The 21249-nt window shown below is 44.3% G+C and overlaps 1 protein-coding gene across 2 annotated transcripts in view; it reads left to right on the top strand.

Moving 5' to 3' along the window:
• MDGA2 (MAM domain containing glycosylphosphatidylinositol anchor 2) overlaps positions 1-21249 on the top strand; it is a 1055744-nt gene that overhangs the window by 533517 nt on the left and 500978 nt on the right. For both annotated transcript variants that reach the window (XM_082275762.1, XM_082275761.1), the window contains exon 3: positions 19360-19534. In XM_082275762.1, the coding sequence (XP_082131888.1) occupies positions 19360-19534 (175 nt within the window). The remainder of the gene's footprint in view (positions 1-19359; positions 19535-21249) is intronic.

The raw sequence follows: 21249 nt of genomic DNA, 5'->3' as shown, positions 1-21249 counted from the left end.
GATACTACTGGCAAAATAAACAGAAATCAAAGCGATATCACACAAACCTTATTATATCCACTTGATTTGTTTACTATACATGTGTGACAATAAAGGGTGCGACCACTTTTCGAAAAATAGTCTTCCAAAGAGAATCCCTACTGGATAAACTGGCAATCGGCATCCGGGGCCGAGTCCTGCTGTCTGTGTCAATGGACGCAGCAGCAGGACTCGGGAGTGCACCCGCACAGGTGCCCCCATGGAAAGCGGCTCTCTGTGGGGGCACCCGATGAGGAGCCAGAAGTGGCGCCGGGGCAGCTCTGTGCAAAACTCTTGCACAGAGCAGGTATATATAACATGTTTGTTATTTAACAAAAAAAAAAAAAACGAACCTTTACAATTACTCTAAGTGTTTAACTTATCGTCCTATCATTTTTTACAAGTATTGTGTGTGACTCTAGGTGGGGTTGCCGCCATCCTTATTCGCTATATCTAGAAAGCCACAATTGCTCTTTGTAGGACTTTGAAGGCAACTTCTAACTAAAAAATAAGATTCTAATAATAGCATTTATTTTCTCGATTTAAAAGGTTTGAACCACATATATTACATCAAATACTACATACAGTAGTATAAAATATTATACAAAATTAGGTTACAAAATCAAGAAGTGTGATCCAAATGGTATCCCCCACAGCTGATGATTTAGCTTGCAGTTATTGGATTATTGGTTGGCCCACTCAGCTTAGGGACTCCAACAGATTTTGAAATATTTATAACAATTATCTTCTTCAGGGATAAGATACCACTCTGGAATATATTTTACTAAGCACATATTACAATTTATAAAGAATAGTTCAACCATCATGATGCAAAACAAAAAGAAAACTTACATCATTTGTCACACCACATTTTTTTGGCTTTAGAATTCTTTAAATTAGTTATTCCTCGATAAAAAGTAATCTTGACTTTTTTATGTCTTTATTTGAGAAAAGGCAATTTTGTTTACTAGAAAAGTGTCATTTTTAGGGTTGAGCGGACACCTAGATGTCCGTGTTCGACGGGTTCGGCCGAACTTTAAAAAAAAGTCCGGGTCCGTGTCCCGGACTTTTACCGAACTTTTCCCGGACACCGAACCCCATTGAAGTCAATGGGGACCCGAACTTTAAGGCACTAAAATGGCTCTAAAACACCAAAGGAAAGGGCTAGAGTGCTGCAAATGGCAGCAAAACGTAATTAAGAGCATGGCAAGTGCTCTGCAAACAAATGTGGATAGGGAAATAACTTAAAACAACAAAAAAAAACAGAAAAATAAAACAATGTTCTTCTTCATCTCTGAAGGACGAGGCCCATATGGAGTAGGAGGGAGGTTGAGGTGGTGGTGGATGTGGCGGTGACATAGGCGTGCGCACAGGGTGTGCTGGGTGTGCCTGGGCACACCCTAATCACCTAGGGCACATAGCATTGCCAGTGAGGAGATGGGAAAGATCTCCCTGGGACCTGCTCTGCTCTATTTCTCCTTGCCTACAGGTACATGGCCCCGATACATTACTCTCCCTGCTGGCAAACACATGCATGTGTATTTCAACTTTGGGGTGCACACCTTAATGCAATAGGCTGCGCACACCTATGGGCGGTGTAGGTGGAAGCGGCGGTGGAGGAGGACCAGGGCCGGATTAACAGCATCATGGGCTTGGTGCTGAGGATTTTGAAGGGCCTTAAGGGCCGTGCCTTGCCATGCACCCAGAGGAGGAAGGGTGCAGCCATGCATGCCTAATTCAACATGGGATGCTGTCTCTGAAGCCCATAAACACATCCATGCATCGCCAACTGTCCCTCCTTGTCCGGCCTTCACGCTGTGTGGGGAGGTTCTGAGGGTGCTGCCTGGGGAAGCGAGCATAGAAGCCAGACTTCTGTGTTTACAAGTGACAGAAGAGCGGTAACAGTGAATATGGCCAACCCGGGGCCTATATAAAAGGTAGGGGCCTGGAGCTGCAGCTCCAATAGCCCCTACATTAATCTGGCCCTGAGGAGGAGGACGAGGTAGCCAACACTGCTTCTTTTCAAAAATTTTAAATGAGGGTACACCCCAAAAGAGTGAGAAAGAGCAAAAATGGAACAATGGGTGGGTAAGGTCGGTATCCATTGCTATTCTGCATAAGGTACGGAAAAGTCCCGTGGGATCCATGCCTGGTTCATTTTAATGAACGTGAGCTTGTCCACATTGTCTCTGGACAGGCGGCTGCGCTTGTCTGTTATAACGCCCCCAGCCGTGCTAAATACCCGTTCAGATAATACACTGGCTGCAGGGCACGCCAGCACCTCCAAGGCGTAAAGGGCAAGCTCAGGCCATGTGCCCAATTTGGAGACCCAGAAGTTGAAGGGGGCAGACCCGTCATTCACTACATGTAGGCGTGTGCACACATACTGCTCCACCATGTTGGTAAAATGCTGCCTCCTGCTAAGACGTTCCATCTGAGCTGCTGGTGCTGCTGTTTGTTGTGGCGTGCTGACAAAGCTTTTCCACATTTCGGCCATGCTAACCCTGCCTTCTGAGGTGCTGGCGGTGCCCTGGTTGCGTTGGCGACCTCCTCCTCCTCCTCCTCTGCCTTGTGCTTCCACTGTGGCCCCGCTGTCAGATGGGAATGCCAGCAGCATGGCGTCTACCAGCGTGCGCTTGTACTCGCGCATCTTGCGATCGCGCTCCAGTGAGTGAATTAAGGACGGTACGTTGTCCTTGTAACGGGGATCCAGCAGCGTGGCCACCCAGTAATCAGCACAAGTTAGAATGTGGGCAACTCGGCGGTCGTTGTGGAGACACTGCAGCATGTAATCGCTCATGTGTGCCAGGCTGCCCAGAGGCAACGAAAGGCTGTCCTCTGTGGGAGGTGTATCGTCCGTGTCCTCTGTATCCCCCCAGCCACGCACCAGTGATGGCCATGAGCTGGCCTGGGTGCCACCCTGCTGTGAACATGGTTCCATCTCCTCCTCCAGCTCCTCCTCCTCCTCATCCTCCTCATCCTCCAGAACTGTGCCCCTGCTGGACAATTGCGTCCCTGGCGTTTGCGTGTGCAGGAACCCACCCTCGGAGCCCCTTGCGAATGACTGCCCTGAAAGCCTTGGAAATGTTACCTCTTCATCCTCCTCCTCCTTCCTCCTCATCCTGTGCCACATCCTCTTCCATCATCGCCCGAATTGTTTTTTCAAGGAGGCATAGAAGTGGGATAGTTAAGCTGAGAACGGCGTCATTGCCACTGGCCATGTTGGTGGAGTACTCAAAACAGCGCAACAAGGCACACAGGTCTCGCATGGACGCCCAGTTATTGGTGGTGAAGTGGTGCTGTTCCGCAGAGCGACTCACGCGTGCGTGCTGCAGCTGAAACTCCACTATGGCCTGCTGCTGCTCGCACAGTCTTTCCAGCATGTGCAAGGTGGAGTTCCACCTTGTGGGCACGTCACATATGAGGCGGTGAGCGGGAAGGCCGAAGTTACGCTGCAGCGCTGCCAGGCGAGCAGCAGCAGGGTGAGAACGCCGAAAGTGCGCACAAACGGCCCGCACTTTCTGCAGCAGCTCTGACATATCGGGGTAGTTTTTAAGGAACCTCTGCACCACCAAATTCAGCACATGCGCCAGGCAAGGGATGTGCGTCAAACCGGCTAGGCCCAGAGCTGCTATGAGATTTCGCCCGTTATCGCACACCACCAGGCCGGGCTTGAGGCTCGCTGGCAGCAACCACTCATTTGTCTTCTGTTCCATGCTCCTCCACAACTCCTGCGCGGTGTGTGGTTTGTCCCCCAAACAGGCAAGTTGTAAAACTGCCTGCTGTCGTTTACCCCTGGCCGTGCTGAAGTTGGTGGTGAAGGTGTTACGCTGTCCGGATGAGGAGGCGGTAGAGGATGAGGAAGCGGAGTAGGAGGAGTTAGGAACAGGAGGCAAACTGAAGCGCCCTGCAATCCTCGGTGGTGGAAGGACATGCGCCAAATTGCTATCCGCCTCAGGCCCATCCGCCACTGCATTTACCCAGTGTGCCGTTAGGGAGATATAACGCCCCTGACCGTGCTTACTGGTCCACGTATCCGTAGTTAGGTGGACCTTGGCACAGATGGCGTTGCGCAGTGCACACCTGATATTTTCCCCCACTTGGCTGTGCAGGGAAGGGATGGCTTGCCTGGAAAAGTAGTGGCGGCTGGGCACGACGTACTGTGGGACAGCCACCGACATAAGGTTTTTAAAACTGTGCGTCTCCACCAGACGGAATGACAGCATTTCAAAGGCCAATAATTTTGAAATGCTGGCATTCAGGGCCAGGGATCGCGGGTGGGTAGGGGGGTACTTCCTCTTCCTCTCAAGTGTTTGGGAGATGGAAAGCTGAACGCTTCCACGGGACATTGTGGAGATGGTTGTTGGTGACCCAGGTGGTGGTGTTGCTGACAGATCGTCTGTTTGCGGGGTGGCAGGTGCTGGTATCACTACAGATGTGGCTGGAGCGGCCGAGACTGCAGCAGAAGAGGAAGCAGGATGAGCCAGAGACGTTTCTTGGTTTTGAAGGTGTGTACTCCACTGCAGCTCGTGCTTTGCACTTAGATGCCTGATCATGCAGGTTGTGCTCAGGTTGAGAAGGTTTATGCCTCGCTTCAAGCTCTGATTGCACAGGGTGCAAACCACTCGTGTCCTGTCATCAGCACATTTTCTAAAGAACTTCCACGCTAGAGAACTCCTTTGAGCTGACTTTGGTGCGCTCGTTCCCTTGCTGCGTTGGGCAGTAGCGGGCGTAGTGTCTAGGGCACGGCCGCTCCGCTTCTGCACCCTGCTCCCTCTTCTGCTGTGCTGGTGGCTCTGTGCGACCACCGCCTCTTCCTCCAAACTACTCAGGTCACCTGCATGACGTTCATTCCATGTGGGGTCGAGGACCTCATCGTCCTCCACATCATCTTCCACCCAGTCTTCACCCCTGCCCTCCTTGTCGGTCTCCACAATGCTGAACGCCGCAGCAGTTGGCACCTGCGTTTCGTCATCATCGGAGACGTGCTGCGATGATCCTTGCATGTACTCATCTTGAGAAATAAGTGGTTGGGCATCGCTGCACTCAATCTCTTCCACTTCTGGGGCAGGGCTAGGTGGATGGCCCTGGGAAACCCTGCTGACAGAGTCCTCAAAAAGAATAAGAGACTGCTGTATGGCTTGGGGCTCAGACTGCTGGCCTGATTTGCAAGGGGGTGAGGTGAAAGACGGTTGGACATTGGCTGCAGGTGCCAACTATGACCTTTCTGCAGTAGACTGGGTGGGAGACAATGTGAAGGAACTGGAGGCACTGTCAGCAGCAAACCAATCTACTATCGCCTCAACTTGTTCTGGCCTCATCACTTCTAGGGGCGTTTGATGCCCTACCAAATACTGATGCAGATTCTGTCGCCTACTCACACTTGAGGAAGGTGTTTCACTTGTGCGTGTAGCTGGCACAGATCGACCACGTCCTCTCCTTGCAACAGGAGCTCTACCAGCAGCACCACGACCCAGGCCACGGCCCTTATTTGACGGTCTCCTCATATTTCTGTAATTTAAGATCTTGCCCTAGAAAGGTTTTTATTGAATAGCGGAATAGGAAATATGATCCAAAAAAGTGTATGTATCTTGCACGTACAAAACCACACTAGGCCCCAATTACTATTGTTTCTACCCCTAAAAGGATGGATGAGGAGTAGGAGGAGTATGGAACAGACAGCACCCTCAAATCTTCAGAAGTATGAGATGAACCCCAAAAACTTGGAAAGGTGGATCTCACACGTACTGACACAGACTATCCCGCAATTCAATTGATCCTCAAAGGTTTTTATTGAATAGCGGAATAGGAAATATGATCAAAAAAAGTGTATGTATCTCGCACGTACACAACCACACTAGGCCCCAATTACTATTGTTTGTACCCCTAAAAGGATGGATGAGGAGTAGGAGGAGTATGGAACAGGCAGCACCCTCAAATCTTCAGAAGTATGAGATGAACCCCAAAAACTTGGAAAGGTGGATCTCACACGTACCGACACAGACTATCCCGCAATTCAATTGATCCTCAAAGGTTTTTATTGAATAGCGGAATAGGAAATATGATCAAAAAAAGTGTATGTATCTCGCACGTACACAACCACACTAGGCCCCAATTACTATTGTTTGTACCCCTAAAAGGATGGATGAGGAGTAGGAGGAGGAGTATGGAACAGGCAGCACCCTCAAATCTTCAGAAGTATGAGATGAACCCCAAAAACTTGGAAAGGTGGATCTCACACGTACCGACACAGACTATCCCGCAATTCAATTGATCCTCAAAGGTTTTTATTGAATAGCGGAATAGGAAATATGATCAAAAAAAGTGTATGTATCTCGCACGTACACAACCACACTAGGCCCCAATTACTATTGTTTGTACCCCTAAAAGGATGGTTGAGCAGTAGGAGCAGGAGTATGAAACAGGCAGCACCCTCAAATCTTCAGAAGTATGAGATGAACCCCAACAACTTGGAAAGGTGGATCTCACACGTACCGACACAGACTATCTCGCAATTGAATTGATCCCCAAAGGTTTTAATTGAATAGCGGAATAGAAAATATGATCAAAAAGAAAGTGTATGTATCTCGCACGTACACCACCACACTAGGCCCCAACTACTATTGTTTGTACCCCTAAAAGGATGGTTGAGCAGTAGGAGGAGGAGTATGGAACAGGCAGCACCCTCAAATCTTCAGTAGTATGAGATGAACCCCAAAAACTTGGAAAGGTGGATCTCTCTCACACGTACCAACACAGACTATCCCCCAATTTAACTGATCCCCAAAGGTTTTTGATTAAATAGCGGAATAGAAAATATGATCCAAAAAAAGTGTATGTATATCACACGTACACAACCACACTGGGCCCCAATTACTATTGTTTGTACCCCTAAAAGGCTAGATGAGGAGTAGGGGGAGTATGGAACAGGCAGCACCCTCAAACCTTCAGAAGTATGAGATGAACCCCAACAACTTGGAAAGGTGGATCTCTCTCACACGTACCAACACAGACTATCCCCCAATTTAACTGATCCCCAAAGGTTTTTGATTAAATAGCGGAATAGAAAATATGATCCAAAAAAAGTGTATGTATATCACACGTACACAACCACACTAGGCCCCAATTACTATTGTTTGTACCCCTAAAAGGCTAGGAGTAGGGGGAGTATGGAACAGGCAGCACCCTCAAACCTTCAGAAGTATGAGATGAACCCCAACAACTTGGAAAGGTGGATCTCTCTCACACGTACCAACACAGACTATCCCCCAATTTAACTGATCCCCAAAGGTTTTTGATTAAATAGCGGAATAGAAAATATGATCCAAAAAAAGTGTATGTATATCACACGTACACAACCACACTAGGCCCCAATTACTATTGTTTGTACCCCTAAAAGGCTAGATGAGGAGTAGGGGGGGTATGGAACAGGCAGCACCCTCAAACCTTCAGAAGTATGAGATGAACCCCAACAACTTGGAAAGGTGGATCTCTCTCACACGTACCAACACAGACTATCCCCCAATTTAACTGATCCCCAAAGGTTTTTGATTAAATAGCGGAATAGAAAATATGATCCAAAAAAAGTGTATGTATATCACACGTACACAACCACACTGGGCCCCAATTACTATTGTTTGTACCCCTAAAAGGCTAGATGAGGAGTAGGGGGAGTATGGAACAGGCAGCACCCTCAAACCTTCAGAAGTATGAGATGAACCCCAACAACTTGGAAAGGTGGATCTCTCTCACACGTACCAACACAGACTATCCCCCAATTTAACTGATCCCCAAAGGTTTTTGATTAAATAGCGGAATAGAAAATATGATCCAAAAAAAGTGTATGTATATCACACGTACACAACCACACTAGGCCCCAATTACTATTGTTTGTACCCCTAAAAGGCTAGATGAGGAGTAGGGGGGGTATGGAACAGGCAGCACCCTCAAACCTTCAGAAGTATGAGATGAACCCCAACAACTTGGAAAGGTGGATCTCTCTCACACGTACCAACACAGACTATCCCCCAATTTAACTGATCCCCAAAGGTTTTTGATTAAATAGCGGAATAGAAAATATGATCCAAAAAAAGTGTATGTATATCACACGTACACAACCACACTGGGCCCCAATTACTATTGTTTGTACCCCTAAAAGGCTAGATGAGGAGTAGGGGGAGTATGGAACAGGCAGCACCCTCAAACCTTCAGAAGTATGAGATGAACCCCAACAACTTGGAAAGGTGGATCTCTCTCACACGTACCAACACAGACTATCCCCCAATTTAACTGATCCCCAAAGGTTTTTGATTAAATAGCGGAATAGAAAATATGATCCAAAAAAAGTGTATGTATATCACACGTACACAACCACACTGGGCCCCAATTACTATTGTTTGTACCCCTAAAAGGCTAGATGAGGAGTAGGGGGAGTATGGAACAGGCAGCACCCTCAAACCTTCAGAAGTATGAGATGAACCCCAACAACTTGGAAAGGTGGATCTCTCTCACACGTACCAACACAGACTATCCCCCAATTTAACTGATCCCCAAAGGTTTTTGATTAAATAGCGGAATAGAAAATATGATCCAAAAAAAGTGTATGTATATCACACGTACACAACCACACTAGGCCCCAATTACTATTGTTTGTACCCCTAAAAGGCTAGGAGTAGGGGGAGTATGGAACAGGCAGCACCCTCAAACCTTCAGAAGTATGAGATGAACCCCAACAACTTGGAAAGGTGGATCTCTCTCACACGTACCAACACAGACTATCCCCCAATTTAACTGATCCCCAAAGGTTTTTGATTAAATAGCGGAATAGAAAATATGATCCAAAAAAAGTGTATGTATATCACACGTACACAACCACACTAGGCCCCAATTACTATTGTTTGTACCCCTAAAAGGCTAGGAGTAGGGGGAGTATGGAACAGGCAGCACCCTCAAACCTTCAGAAGTATGAGATGAACCCCAACAACTTGGAAAGGTGGATCTCTCTCACACGTACCAACACAGACTATCCCCCAATTTAACTGATCCCCAAAGGTTTTTGATTAAATAGCGGAATAGAAAATATGATCCAAAAAAAGTGTATGTATATCACACGTACACAACCACACTAGGCCCCAATTACTATTGTTTGTACCCCTAAAAGGCTAGATGAGGAGTAGGGGGAGTATGGAACAGGCAGCACCCTCAAACCTTCAGAAGTATGAGATGAACCCCAACAACTTGGAAAGGTGGATCTCTCTCACACGTACCAACACAGACTATCCCCCAATTTAACTGATCCCCAAAGGTTTTTTGATTAAATAGCGGAATAGAAAATATGATCCAAAAAAAGTGTATGTATATCACACGTACACAACCACACTAGGCCCCAATTACTATTGTTTGTACCCCTAAAAGGCTAGATGAGGAGTAGGGGGGGTATGGAACAGGCAGCACCCTCAAACCTTCAGAAGTATGAGATGAACCCCAACAACTTGGAAAGGTGGATCTCTCTCACACGTACCAACACAGACTATCCCCCAATTTAACTGATCCCCAAAGGTTTTTGATTAAATAGCGGAATAGAAAATATGATCCAAAAAAAGTGTATGTATATCACACGTACACAACCACACTAGGCCCCAATTACTATTGTTTGTACCCCTAAAAGGCTAGATGAGGAGTAGGGGGGGTATGGAACAGGCAGCACCCTCAAACCTTCAGAAGTATGAGATGAACCCCAACAACTTGGAAAGGTGGATCTCTCTCACACGTACCAACACAGACTATCCCCCAATTTAACTGATCCCCAAAGGTTTTTGATTAAATAGCGGAATAGAAAATATGATCCAAAAAAAGTGTATGTATATCACACGTACACAACCACACTAGGCCCCAATTACTATTGTTTGTACCCCTAAAAGGCTAGGAGTAGGGGGAGTATGGAACAGGCAGCACCCTCAAACCTTCAGAAGTATGAGATGAACCCCAACAACTTGGAAAGGTGGATCTCTCTCACACGTACCAACACAGACTATCCCCCAATTTAACTGATCCCCAAAGGTTTTTGATTAAATAGCGGAATAGAAAATATGATCCAAAAAAAGTGTATGTATATCACACGTACACAACCACACTAGGCCCCAATTACTATTGTTTGTACCCCTAAAAGGCTAGGAGTAGGGGGAGTATGGAACAGGCAGCACCCTCAAACCTTCAGAAGTATGAGATGAACCCCAACAACTTGGAAAGGTGGATCTCTCTCACACGTACCAACACAGACTATCCCCCAATTTAACTGATCCCCAAAGGTTTTTGATTAAATAGCGGAATAGAAAATATGATCCAAAAAAAGTGTATGTATATCACACGTACACAACCACACTAGGCCCCAATTACTATTGTTTGTACCCCTAAAAGGCTAGATGAGGAGTAGGGGGAGTATGGAACAGGCAGCACCCTCAAATCTTCAGAAGTATGAGATTGTGTTCACTGTACCCCACAAAGATTGAGTTCACTGCACCCCACAATGATTGTGTTCACTGCACCCCACAAAGATTGTGTTCACTGCACCTCACAAAGATTGTGTTCACTGTACCCCCCAAAGATTGTGTTCACTGCACCCCACAAAGATTCTGTTCACTGTACCCCACAAAGATTGTGTTCACTGCACCCTAAAAGGATGTTGTTCACTGCACCCCACAAAGATTGTGTTCACTGCACCCTAAAAGGATGTTGTTCACTGCACCCCAAAAAGATTGTGTTCACTGTACCCCCCCAAAGATTGTGTTCACTGCACCCCACAAAGATTGTGTTCACTGCACCCCAAAAAGATTGTGTTCACTGTACCCCCCAAAGATTGTGTTCACTGCACCCCAAAAAGATTGTGTTCACTGTACCCCCCAAAGATTGTGTTCACTGCACCCCACAAAGATTCTGTTCACTGTACCCCACAAAGATTGTGTTCACTGCACCCCAAAAAGATTGTGTTCACTGTACCCCCCCAAAGATTGTGTTCACTGCACCCCACAAAGATTCTGTTCACTGCACCCCACAAAGGATTTTGTTCACTGCACCCCAAAAAGATTGTGTTCACTGCACCCCAAAAAGGATTTTGATCACTGCACCCCAAAAAGGATGTTGTTCACTGCACCCCAAAAATGATTTTGTTCACTCCACCCCAAAAAGATTGTGTTCACTGCACCCCACAAAGATTGTGTTCACTGCACCCCAAAAAGATTGTGTTCACTGTACCCCCCAAAGATTGTGTTCACTGCACCCCACAAAGATTCTGTTCACTGTACCCCACAAAGATTGTGTTCACTGCACCCCAAAAAGATTGTGTTCACTGCACCCCAAAAAGGATGTTGTTCACTGCACCCCAAAAAGGATGTTGTTCACTCCACCCCAAAAAGATTGTGTTCACTGCACCCCACAAAGATTGTGTTCACTGCACCCCAAAAAGATTGTGTTCACTGCACCCCAAAAATGATTTTGTTCACTGCACCCCAAAAAGGATTTTGTTCACTGCACCCCAAAAAGGATGTTGTTCACTCCACCCCAAAAAGATTGTGTTCACTGCACCCCAAAAAGATTGTGTTCACTGCACCCCACAAAGGATTTTGTTCACTGCACCCCAAAAAGATTGTGTTCACTGCACCCCAAAAAGGATGTTGTTCACTGCACCCCAAAAAGGATTTTGTTCACTGCACCCCAAAAAGATTGTGTTCACTGCACCCCACAAAGGATTTTGTTCACTGCACCCCACAAAGATTGTGTTCACTGCACACCAAAAAGGATTGTGTTCACTGCACCCCAAAAAGATTTTGTTCACTGCACCCCAAAAAGATTGTGTTCACTGCAGCCCAAAAAGATTGTGTTCACTGCAGCCCAAAAAGATTGTGTTCACTGCAGCCCAAAAAGATTGTGTTCACTGCAGCTCACACACAGAAAAATGGATGTGGATCACTGACACCTGCCTATCTCCAATCCCACACCACACAGCAATATCGATTGTAGTTTGTAGAACACAGTTTCCCTAAAATTCAGCAGACTCTGTCCCTAACAGGATTGAGAAGAGATCGTAGATCAGGATTGAGTGCAGATTCACCCCACCCCCCACACAGCAATATCGATTGTAGTTTGTAGAAGACACTGACCCTATAATTCAGCAGACTCTATCCCTAAAATGCCTACAACTCGCCCTGCCTAAACACTCCGACCTGTCCCTCAATTCTATCCGGACACAAATGGTTTTTTCCTGCCTATCTTTCCCTAATCAGCAGCCAGCACATTGATGTGTGCTCTGTCCCTTAGCTAAGCAGCAGAATGACGCTGCTGCGGCGGCTGCCTCGAACTTATAAAGACTTGGTCACATGCTTCAGACGGCCAATCACAGCTACTAAGACATTTGCAGGCATGGCTGGGATGGCTTAAGGCACACCAGTTAAACGATTGTTGATTGGCTGTTGAAAGCCCGCCATGAAAAGAGCGCCAAAGCATGCAAAACCCGGAAATAAAACGACCGAACACGGATTTTTACCCGAACATACAGTAAAGTGTCCGTGTCCGTGTTCGGGTAAAAAAAATCCAATTATTCGGTACGAACACGAATAATACAGTCCGTGTTCGCTCAACACTAGTCATTTTTATTTGCAGTAAAGAAACTGCTTCATTGAGTTCTAGATGCAAATACACATTTGCTGGGCTGTGTGGATACAATGGGGAAAATGCACAACGCTTGTATAGCACAAGTGGGTATATTAATCAAAAAGTGATATTTTCTGATGTGAGCTAAATCACTTGATATTATGTTATAGGGTGGTTCTAATTTATCACAGAGAGATTTTTTTTTTTACAGTTTTGATCAATTGGCTCTATAAAATAACACAGGATTAAGTGTTATCTCAAATAAGATGATAGCGGTGCTTGATAAATGAACTGTGTTGCTGTATGTAATAAGCAGTCTTATGCGCTCACAGTATAGGCCTTTGTGTGTGTTTCTACACATTGAAAAAAAAAAAAAAAATATATATATATATATATATATATAATTTTTTTTTTTGCAGTGTTTGCAACATAAAATAGCAGATTTCCTGACTTTCTATGAAATGTATTGTTGAATAAGCAAATGCTCAAATTAATGTGGCTGGAAATATTTTCTTCTGCTTTAATGGGTTTGCATGCCTAATTTATCTTTCTAATTTTGCTGCATTTTACAGCCTTTTATAGCAATCCTGTTAAAGAGCTTTTTTTCCTTTTTTTTTAAATAGAGAGAGGAACATCTCAGCCTATATCCTCCCTGCTGATGACTGGTAGGGGTCTCCAAGTTTAGAAACACCACCAATATACTGTTTTAGGAGTACCGCCAATCAGCTCCAAAGCTATCATTACTTTTACTGTGCAGCTGACAGTCTAAAGCAGCTTGTTTGCAATGGACTTCTCAATTGCTGCTGAAAACAGTGGGAACATTACTATCAATTGCTGTTGCCCCTCCACAACCTGCCCAAAGGTATTTTGTGTGGATCGAGCATCAGGCCCATCGCCACCACCATTTTATTCTGCTGACATCTGGGAATTCAGTGATTGCCATTGTGACTCCCATTACATGAAAAACTACTAACAATTTGTGGGGCTTCAGATATGCCTCCAATAGTGACTCTTACAATCACACTTAAAATTAAAAACAATCACAATTTTATTATACATTCTGTATAAAATCTGCCAACCAAGGCTTATAAACATACAGTACTGATAAAAAGTTGTTCATATAAGATACCAACATCATATAATCTCAAATACAGATAGTCTGAATATTCAAAATTAAGACTGAAGGCTACGTGTTTCACGTGTTCACCCACTTCTTCAGGACTCTCTTGGTCTAATAGAAATATTACATAGTTATATAGTCTGGTTGAAAAAAAAGAAACAAGTCTGCCCAATTTAACCAGGATCTTACTGAAGGTAACTATAAAATATAATAACCATTACATTAAATACATGATATGGATGCAAATTTGTCGTAGCTTTAAGTGGTTGTAAACCCTTACATACACCCAATGAAGTAACTGGTCTCAGATGATACACAGAGCTGAAACAAATCCTCTTACATATGTTGTACATGTTTATCTGCAGTCGTCTCCTCTCTACATCTGTTCAAAGTCCAGAATTTACATAGTTTGTTTGATCAGAAAAAAAAGGGGGTGGAGAGCTGAAGTTACACTTTGCGAGGCTCAGTGAGGTAAGCTGATTGGTGGGACCCCTCCCCCCCACAAACACACACCCACACACAACAGAGCTAAGGCTGTCAATCAGCTGGAGGTCCCTCCCCATCACCATTTTATCTCTTGGTGTCAGGAAAACTTGTTTGAAAGGATTCATGCAGATAGCAGAAGAATTAAGAAGCAGACAGAAATTACACTTAGTGCTCTTAATTGAGACAAGTATACACTATAGAGGGGTAGGCTTTGTTCTTATTTCATGTTTGAGGTTTACAAAAACTTTTATAATATAACATAAACTTCCACCATGTAGCAAAGCATAATAGCATCTTTTAAGATACACGTTTTACTAAAACATGCTTTAAGTGCATGACTTTTGGTGTACTTCAATCATTCATTTATTTAGAATGTCCCTCAGTTCACTAATACAGCTATGGTGCACTGTGTTAGGAAAAAGGGGCAAATCTGATTTTCAGACTATTATTGTGCATTGGCAGCCAATTCATAATGCATTAAAGCACCACAACTGCACAGAGAAAACAGAAGGGGCCCAATTTATCACAGAAATGTACATTCCAGCCAGATATTAGGACACCTTTTATATATACTTTTGTAATTATTGAAACACTAATAAATATATGTTATATGCAACTAGTATAAATACCTGGATTTGACTTGATTTCAGCCTCTTGCAATCCCCTGTATGGCAGCACTCAGAATAAGAGAAAGGGAGGGACAATACATAGAACTACTCAGTATTGCTGCATTGATATGTGTTGATTAGGGATGAGCCCAGGTGTGTTCAGATCCTAGTCCAAACCCACCTGAGCGAGCGTTCCAGGAAACTGTCAGTATACCATTCATAAGCTGCCAAAGAATTTACACCCCAAAGCCACATATATACATGCCCATTGTATGGATGTGGCTGTGGGGTGGATAATGCCTCAATCACATATGATTGGCCCAGTACAGATTTTTTTTTGTAGGCTTGCTCATGTAGGTGCACATTAAAGCGGAGTTCCACCCTAAAATCAAAGTTCTGTCCATCTTCTTGCTCCGGGTCACCTGAAAAACAAAAGGATAATCACAATTTTTTTTTTTACTTACCTTGTTTAGAAGATAATATACTTACCTTACTTCCTCTTCTTCCCCTCGGCAGCCACGGCGAGTCGTCACTTCCTGGCTTGCAATGATTCCTGGGAGCTGAACGTCATCGCTCCCAGGAATCAATGCGCCTGCACTGGCCCCGGCGTCAGTTCCGGTGCAGGTGCCGTCATACCTTGCTAAACAGCTTCTGGGCATGCCCAGAAGCTGTGCAGGGATGACGCTGCAGCCCCGGAAGTGACGGCGGGGCTGGCGCAGTGCATTGTGGGACCGAAGAGGACGCAGAAGAGGACCGCGCTGGCTTCAAGCTGCCCACACCTGAGATGGCAGCACTGGAGAAGACATTTTCAAGGTAAGTATTTCTTCTTGCAGGTAAGTGCAACCCGGGACAGTTCAGAGGCTATCCATTGTGGAATGCACTAGCCCTGACTGTCCCGGGGGTATTTTTATTAAAAAAAACTTTCTGAGTGTGGAACTCCGCTTTAAGATCCAAATGTGTCCTCCTTTATAGTGCTAATATGAAACATGCTGGCAAATGAAGACAGTCATTGGCTGGGGCCAGGGCAGTGACTTAGCAGTGTTGCCCTAACTACGGCAGAAAAATTGAGGTCACCAGGCTGTGCCATGTGGTAAGGTTGCATAAATGTCAGGACTTAAGAAACAGAAATAAAACCTTGCTCCTTTATATGTAATTCAACTGTGTATTTGGCTGTGAGGCTGTGAGTCACACAGAGGTTTTGCAATTTGGAAAATTAAAAAGGTTAAAAAAAAAAAGGCTCTGTATAACTAAGTGTGCACCACATAGAGCCTTGGCCTGGAAAAACAGAGTTCAAGTTAAGTTTTATAATGGTGTTTTAAGCAATGTACTCATTTAGTATGTTTGCTGGGCTTTATACTACAGTAACATATAAGTAGATATACTTTGTTTGCTTCCCCCTGCTACCGATTTTATTATGGAATAGTGTCCATTCTTTTTGTTACTGCTAATGGTCTTTTAGGCAGGTGCAGTCTACTTTTTCCACTGCAGGTCACACTCTTCCACGGCGGCGCTGCAGCTGGAGAGAAAGTCAAGTGGAACACACTTTTATGTTCACGGTTCTATGGTTTCCTAGGTCACTGGGGAAGCACCCCATTGGATGCTGCTGCCCCTTGTGACCCTGGCAGTCATCTTAGGTCAGGCAGAGCCTATTTAAGGCCCTGGCTTTAAGGCGTCCCTCTGGGTTATTGTGAACTGTCGTTGCCTTACTTCAATACAAGGTTTCTATTGCACCTGGCTGTGTGAGTTACTTCTGCCGCACAAGCTCCACCCCACCTAAAGTCTCCTGGATCACAAGGAGTGCTAGGGACAGTGGGAAAGGGGAAGAAAAGGGCTTGTCAATGTCTCAGCATATAAATCGCTGAGACAGCTGCCTCAAGGGAACCAGCTCTATCTTCCTTTGGCAAATGAGGAATGGGTTATTAATTTCCGATGGTAGTTTGAGGATTATTCAGTAGGTGTGTTGAAACAGTTAATTGTGAGGGTTCCAGGCATTGTAAGCCCTCCGATGGTCGGCAAAAAGCAGGCCTAGCTACACATTTTCCATTTTGTATCTAATGGGCAAATGCACTATCACTATGCATACCATGTGCCTTCTGTGGAACTCAGCATTACAAAGGGCTGACAAGGCATTCTGTTCAATTCTTTGATTAATTCTTATCAGAGTTTCCTTTTGCACCTTTAAATCAAAGTGTGTCTAAACCCAAAAACATACATTTATATACAATGTATACAGCTTATCAGTCTTTGGATGTAGGGCTGCATTAGTTCCTTTTTTTGGACTACAAACATCTAAGCATTCTCCATTACAAAATGCAAGGTGGTCTGTAGTTCAGAGGTCACATGGGCAGGAAGATGAGACTGCTTGAGATAACATTTCAGGGTGCATAGGACATAGGGCAGCACTGTATTTCTGCCAGGATGAACAGGTATTCTTTTGCATGTATCCTATCGATATAAGGAGAACACTTGCTAAATTTAACAAAACAAAAGGGAATAAAGAAGGGAAATTCTTTGGGTTTATACAGTGAGGGAAAAAAGTATATAACCCCCTGCTGATTTTGTACATTTGCCCACTGACAAATAATTAGTCTATAATTTTAATGGTAGGTTTATTTTAACAGTGAGAGACAGAGTAACAACAAAAATATCCAGAAAAACGCATTTAAAAAAGTAATAAATTGATTTGCATTTTAAGGAGTGAAATACGTTTTTGACCCATTTGCAAAACATGACTTAGTACTTGGTGGCAAAACTCTTGTTGGAAATCACAAGGTTCAGATGTTTCTTGTAGTTGGCCACCAGGTTTGCACACATCTCAGGAGAGATTTTGTCCCACTCCTCTTTGCAGAACCTCTCCAAGTCATTAAGGTTTTGAGGCTGACGTTTGGTAACTCGAACTTTCAGCTCCCTCCACATATTTTTTATGGGCTTATGGTCTAGAGACTGGCTAAACCACTCCAGGACCTTAATGTGTTTCTTTTTGAGCCACTCCTTTGTTGCCTTGGTCGTGTTTTTTTTGGGTCATGCTGGAATACCCATCCACGACACATTTCCAATGTCCTTGCTGAGGGAAAGGAGGTTCTCACCCGAGATTTGACAGTACATGTCCATCGTCCCTTTGATGCGGTGAAGTTTCTCTGTCCCCTTAGCAGAAAAACACCCCCAAAGCATAATGTTTCCACCTCCATGTTTGATGGTGGGGATGGTGTTCTTGGGGTCATAGGCAGCATTCATCCTCCAAGTTGAGTTGATAACAAAGAACTAAATTTTGGTCTCATCTGACCACAACACTTTCACCCAGTTCTCCTCTGAATCATTCAGATGTTCATTAGCAAACTTCAGACGGGCCTGTACATGTGCTTTCTGCGGGCACTGCAGGATTTCAGTCTTTCACGTTGTAGTATGTTACCAATTGTTTTCTTGGTGACTATGGTCCCAGCTGCCTTGAGATCATTGACAAGGTTCTCCCATGTAGTTCTGGGCTGATTCCTCAACATTCTCATGATCATTGAAACTCCACCAGGTGAGATCTTGCATGGAGCCCCAGACCAAGGGAGATTGACCGTTATTTTGCATTTCTTCCATTTGCGAATATTCGCACCAACTGTTGTCACCGTCTCACCAAGCTGCTTGGCGATGGTCTTGTAGCCCATTCCAACCTTGGAGAGCTCTTTTGTCTTGGCCACGTTGGAGAGATTGCAATCTGATTGATTGCTTCTGTGGACGGGTGTCTTTTTTATACAGGTAACAAGCTGAGATTAGGAGCACTCCCTTTAGGAGAGTGCTCCTAAACTTGGCTCGTTACCTGTATAGAAGACACCTGGAAGCCAGAAATCTTGCTCTGATTGATAGCAGATCAAATACTTGTTTCACTCATTAAAATGCGAATGAATGTATAACTTTTTTGAAATGTGTTTTTCTGGTTATTTTTTGTTGTTATTCTGTCTCTTCCTTTTAAAATAAACCTACCATTAAAATTATGGACTGATCATTTCTTTGACAGTGAAAGTGAAAATCCGCAGGGGATTCAATACTTTTTTCCCTTCCTGTATACACTTAAGTATTTTTGTTGGTGGTTTTACATTGTTCTGCTCAAGGTGGGTACTAGTACTGCAGCAATCCAATACACAACCCCTGTGTTACTACAGCACATGGATGTGAACAGAGCCTAAAGGTCTAGACATACTGTAGTCAGTGAAGATTGGTGCAATTGCTTTTCCTGTGATTTCATATTTACATTAACTTTTTATGCTGTGAATATGCAGCCTGCACCCAGGGGTGATTTTCTGATACAGAGTTTGTAAGAGGATTTTCATGGATGGTGTCCTATTAACATTCACTCACAAATTTACCTGCCATTTGGTGGGTATTTATTCATGTTGATCTTTCTGCATCTGATCCATTTTAAACTTGCAAAAATTATGAAACTGCACCTAGTTATCAAGTGAGCCACACTAACTCTGTTTTCTGATGCTTGCTCAGATCAGGTGGACCAAAACGGCAGGAAGTGCATCAGATCGATTCCAAGACTCCAGCGTTTTCAATGAGACCCTTCGGATTACAAATATCCAGAGACACCAGGGAGGCAGATATTATTGCAAAGCAGAAAATGGGCTTGGTTCCCCTGCAATAAAATCTATACGAGTGGATGTATACTGTAAGTAAACAAGAATTCTTTCCTGCTCATACAAAAGTTATTATTTCACATCGAACAACAATTCAGCTTGCTGAAGTAAGCCTAAAAAAGGAGGTTCTCTTGAATACACAAGAGTTCTTAGGGGTTTGTCCCATATCTTTGCTACATAATGTTAAATAGTGAAATGCATTGGTATTGCTTGATGAAAGGGTATTTTTTTCTGAAAATATTAGCAAGAACCATACAAATCATTTGTGCCCTCTGAACAGGCATAATTGTCTTGGTGGTGAATAACTGAGAGCCTAAAGGAACTAAAAAAAAAAAATGGTACCAGCTGATTGGAGAAAAGCCAACATGACACCAATATTACAAAAAGGGCCAAGCTATATCCCTGGGACCTACAGGCCGGTTAGCTTAACATCAATAGCCTGCAAGCAATTGGAGGGGATTATAAGGGATTATAAACAAGATTTTAGTAATAAAAATGGTATCATTAGTAGTAATCCGAATGGATTCATAAAGAATCGTTCTTGCCAGACCAATCTATTAACCTTCTATGAAGAAGTGAGCTGCCATCTAAATAAAGGAAGGCTTGTGGATGTGGTGTATCTGGACTTTGCAAAGGTATTTGATACAGTTCCCCACAAATGTTTACTGTACAAACTAAGGTACATAGGTATGGGCCATAGGGTGAGTAACTGGATTGAAAACTGACTCCAGGGGCGAGTCCAGAGGGTGGTGATAAATGGCGAGTACTCGCAGTGGTCTGGTGTGAAAAGTGTTTTCAACCTCACTAACTATGTAACTATATTTTTTATTAGCTGCCAAGTTCTGACAAATAATTTAGAACAAATACATTTTTTTTTATGAATATATTAACTGAACAATATGAAACTCAAAATGGCCAAAGGAAAGGTCACAAACAGAAGGATAGCATTGTGAAAACTACTGTATGCAGGTTTTAGCTTTCTAAAAAGTTGTGAAACACCAGTCCTGCTTGGTTCACAACCCCAAAGTCCCATTCAGTAAAGAATGCAAGTTAAAGCGGAGTTCCACCCTGGGAAAGTTTTTTTTTTTAAAATAAAAATACCCCCGGGACAGTCAGGGCTAGTGCATTCCACAATGGCTAGCCTCTGATCTTTCCCGGGTTTTACCTTTTAGAAGAAATACTTACCTTGAAAATGTATTGTCCAGCGCTGCCATCTCAGGTGTGGGCAGCTTGAAGCCAGCGCGATCCTCTTCTGTGTCCTCTTCCGTCGTCTTCGGTCCCACGATGCACTGCACCGGCCCCGCCGTCACTTCCGGTGCCGCAGCGTCATCCCTGCACAGCTTCTGGGCATGCCTAGAAGCTGTTTAGCAAGGTATGACGGCGCCTGCACCGGAACTGACGTTGGGGCCGGTGCAGGCGCATTGATTCCTGGGAGCGATGACGTTCAGCTCCCAGGAATCATTGCAAGCCAGGAAGTGACGAATCGCCGTGGCCGCCGAGGGGAGGAAGAGGAAGTAAGGTAAGTATATTTTCTTCTAAACTAGGTAAGTAGAAAAAAAAATTGCGATTATCCATTTGTTTTTCAGGTGACCCGGAGCAAGAAGATGGAGGTAAGTATAATTTTAGGTTGGAACTCCGCTTTAAGTTCCTACGAAGTAAATGCAGTTCATTTATTAGATTCAACTGGAATGGTTGCCTTTAGAAGACCTTAAAAGGAAACCTTCAGACCAAAAATTATTTTAGTTTT

The sequence above is a fragment of the Pelophylax lessonae genome, assembly GCF_965119305.1.
Source record: "Pelophylax lessonae genome assembly, chromosome: 13".
NCBI classification, from domain to species: Eukaryota; Metazoa; Chordata; class Amphibia; order Anura; family Ranidae; genus Pelophylax; species Pelophylax lessonae.
Note: the sequence above shows the minus strand (reverse complement) of the source record. Positions and strands in the feature narration are given on the sequence as shown.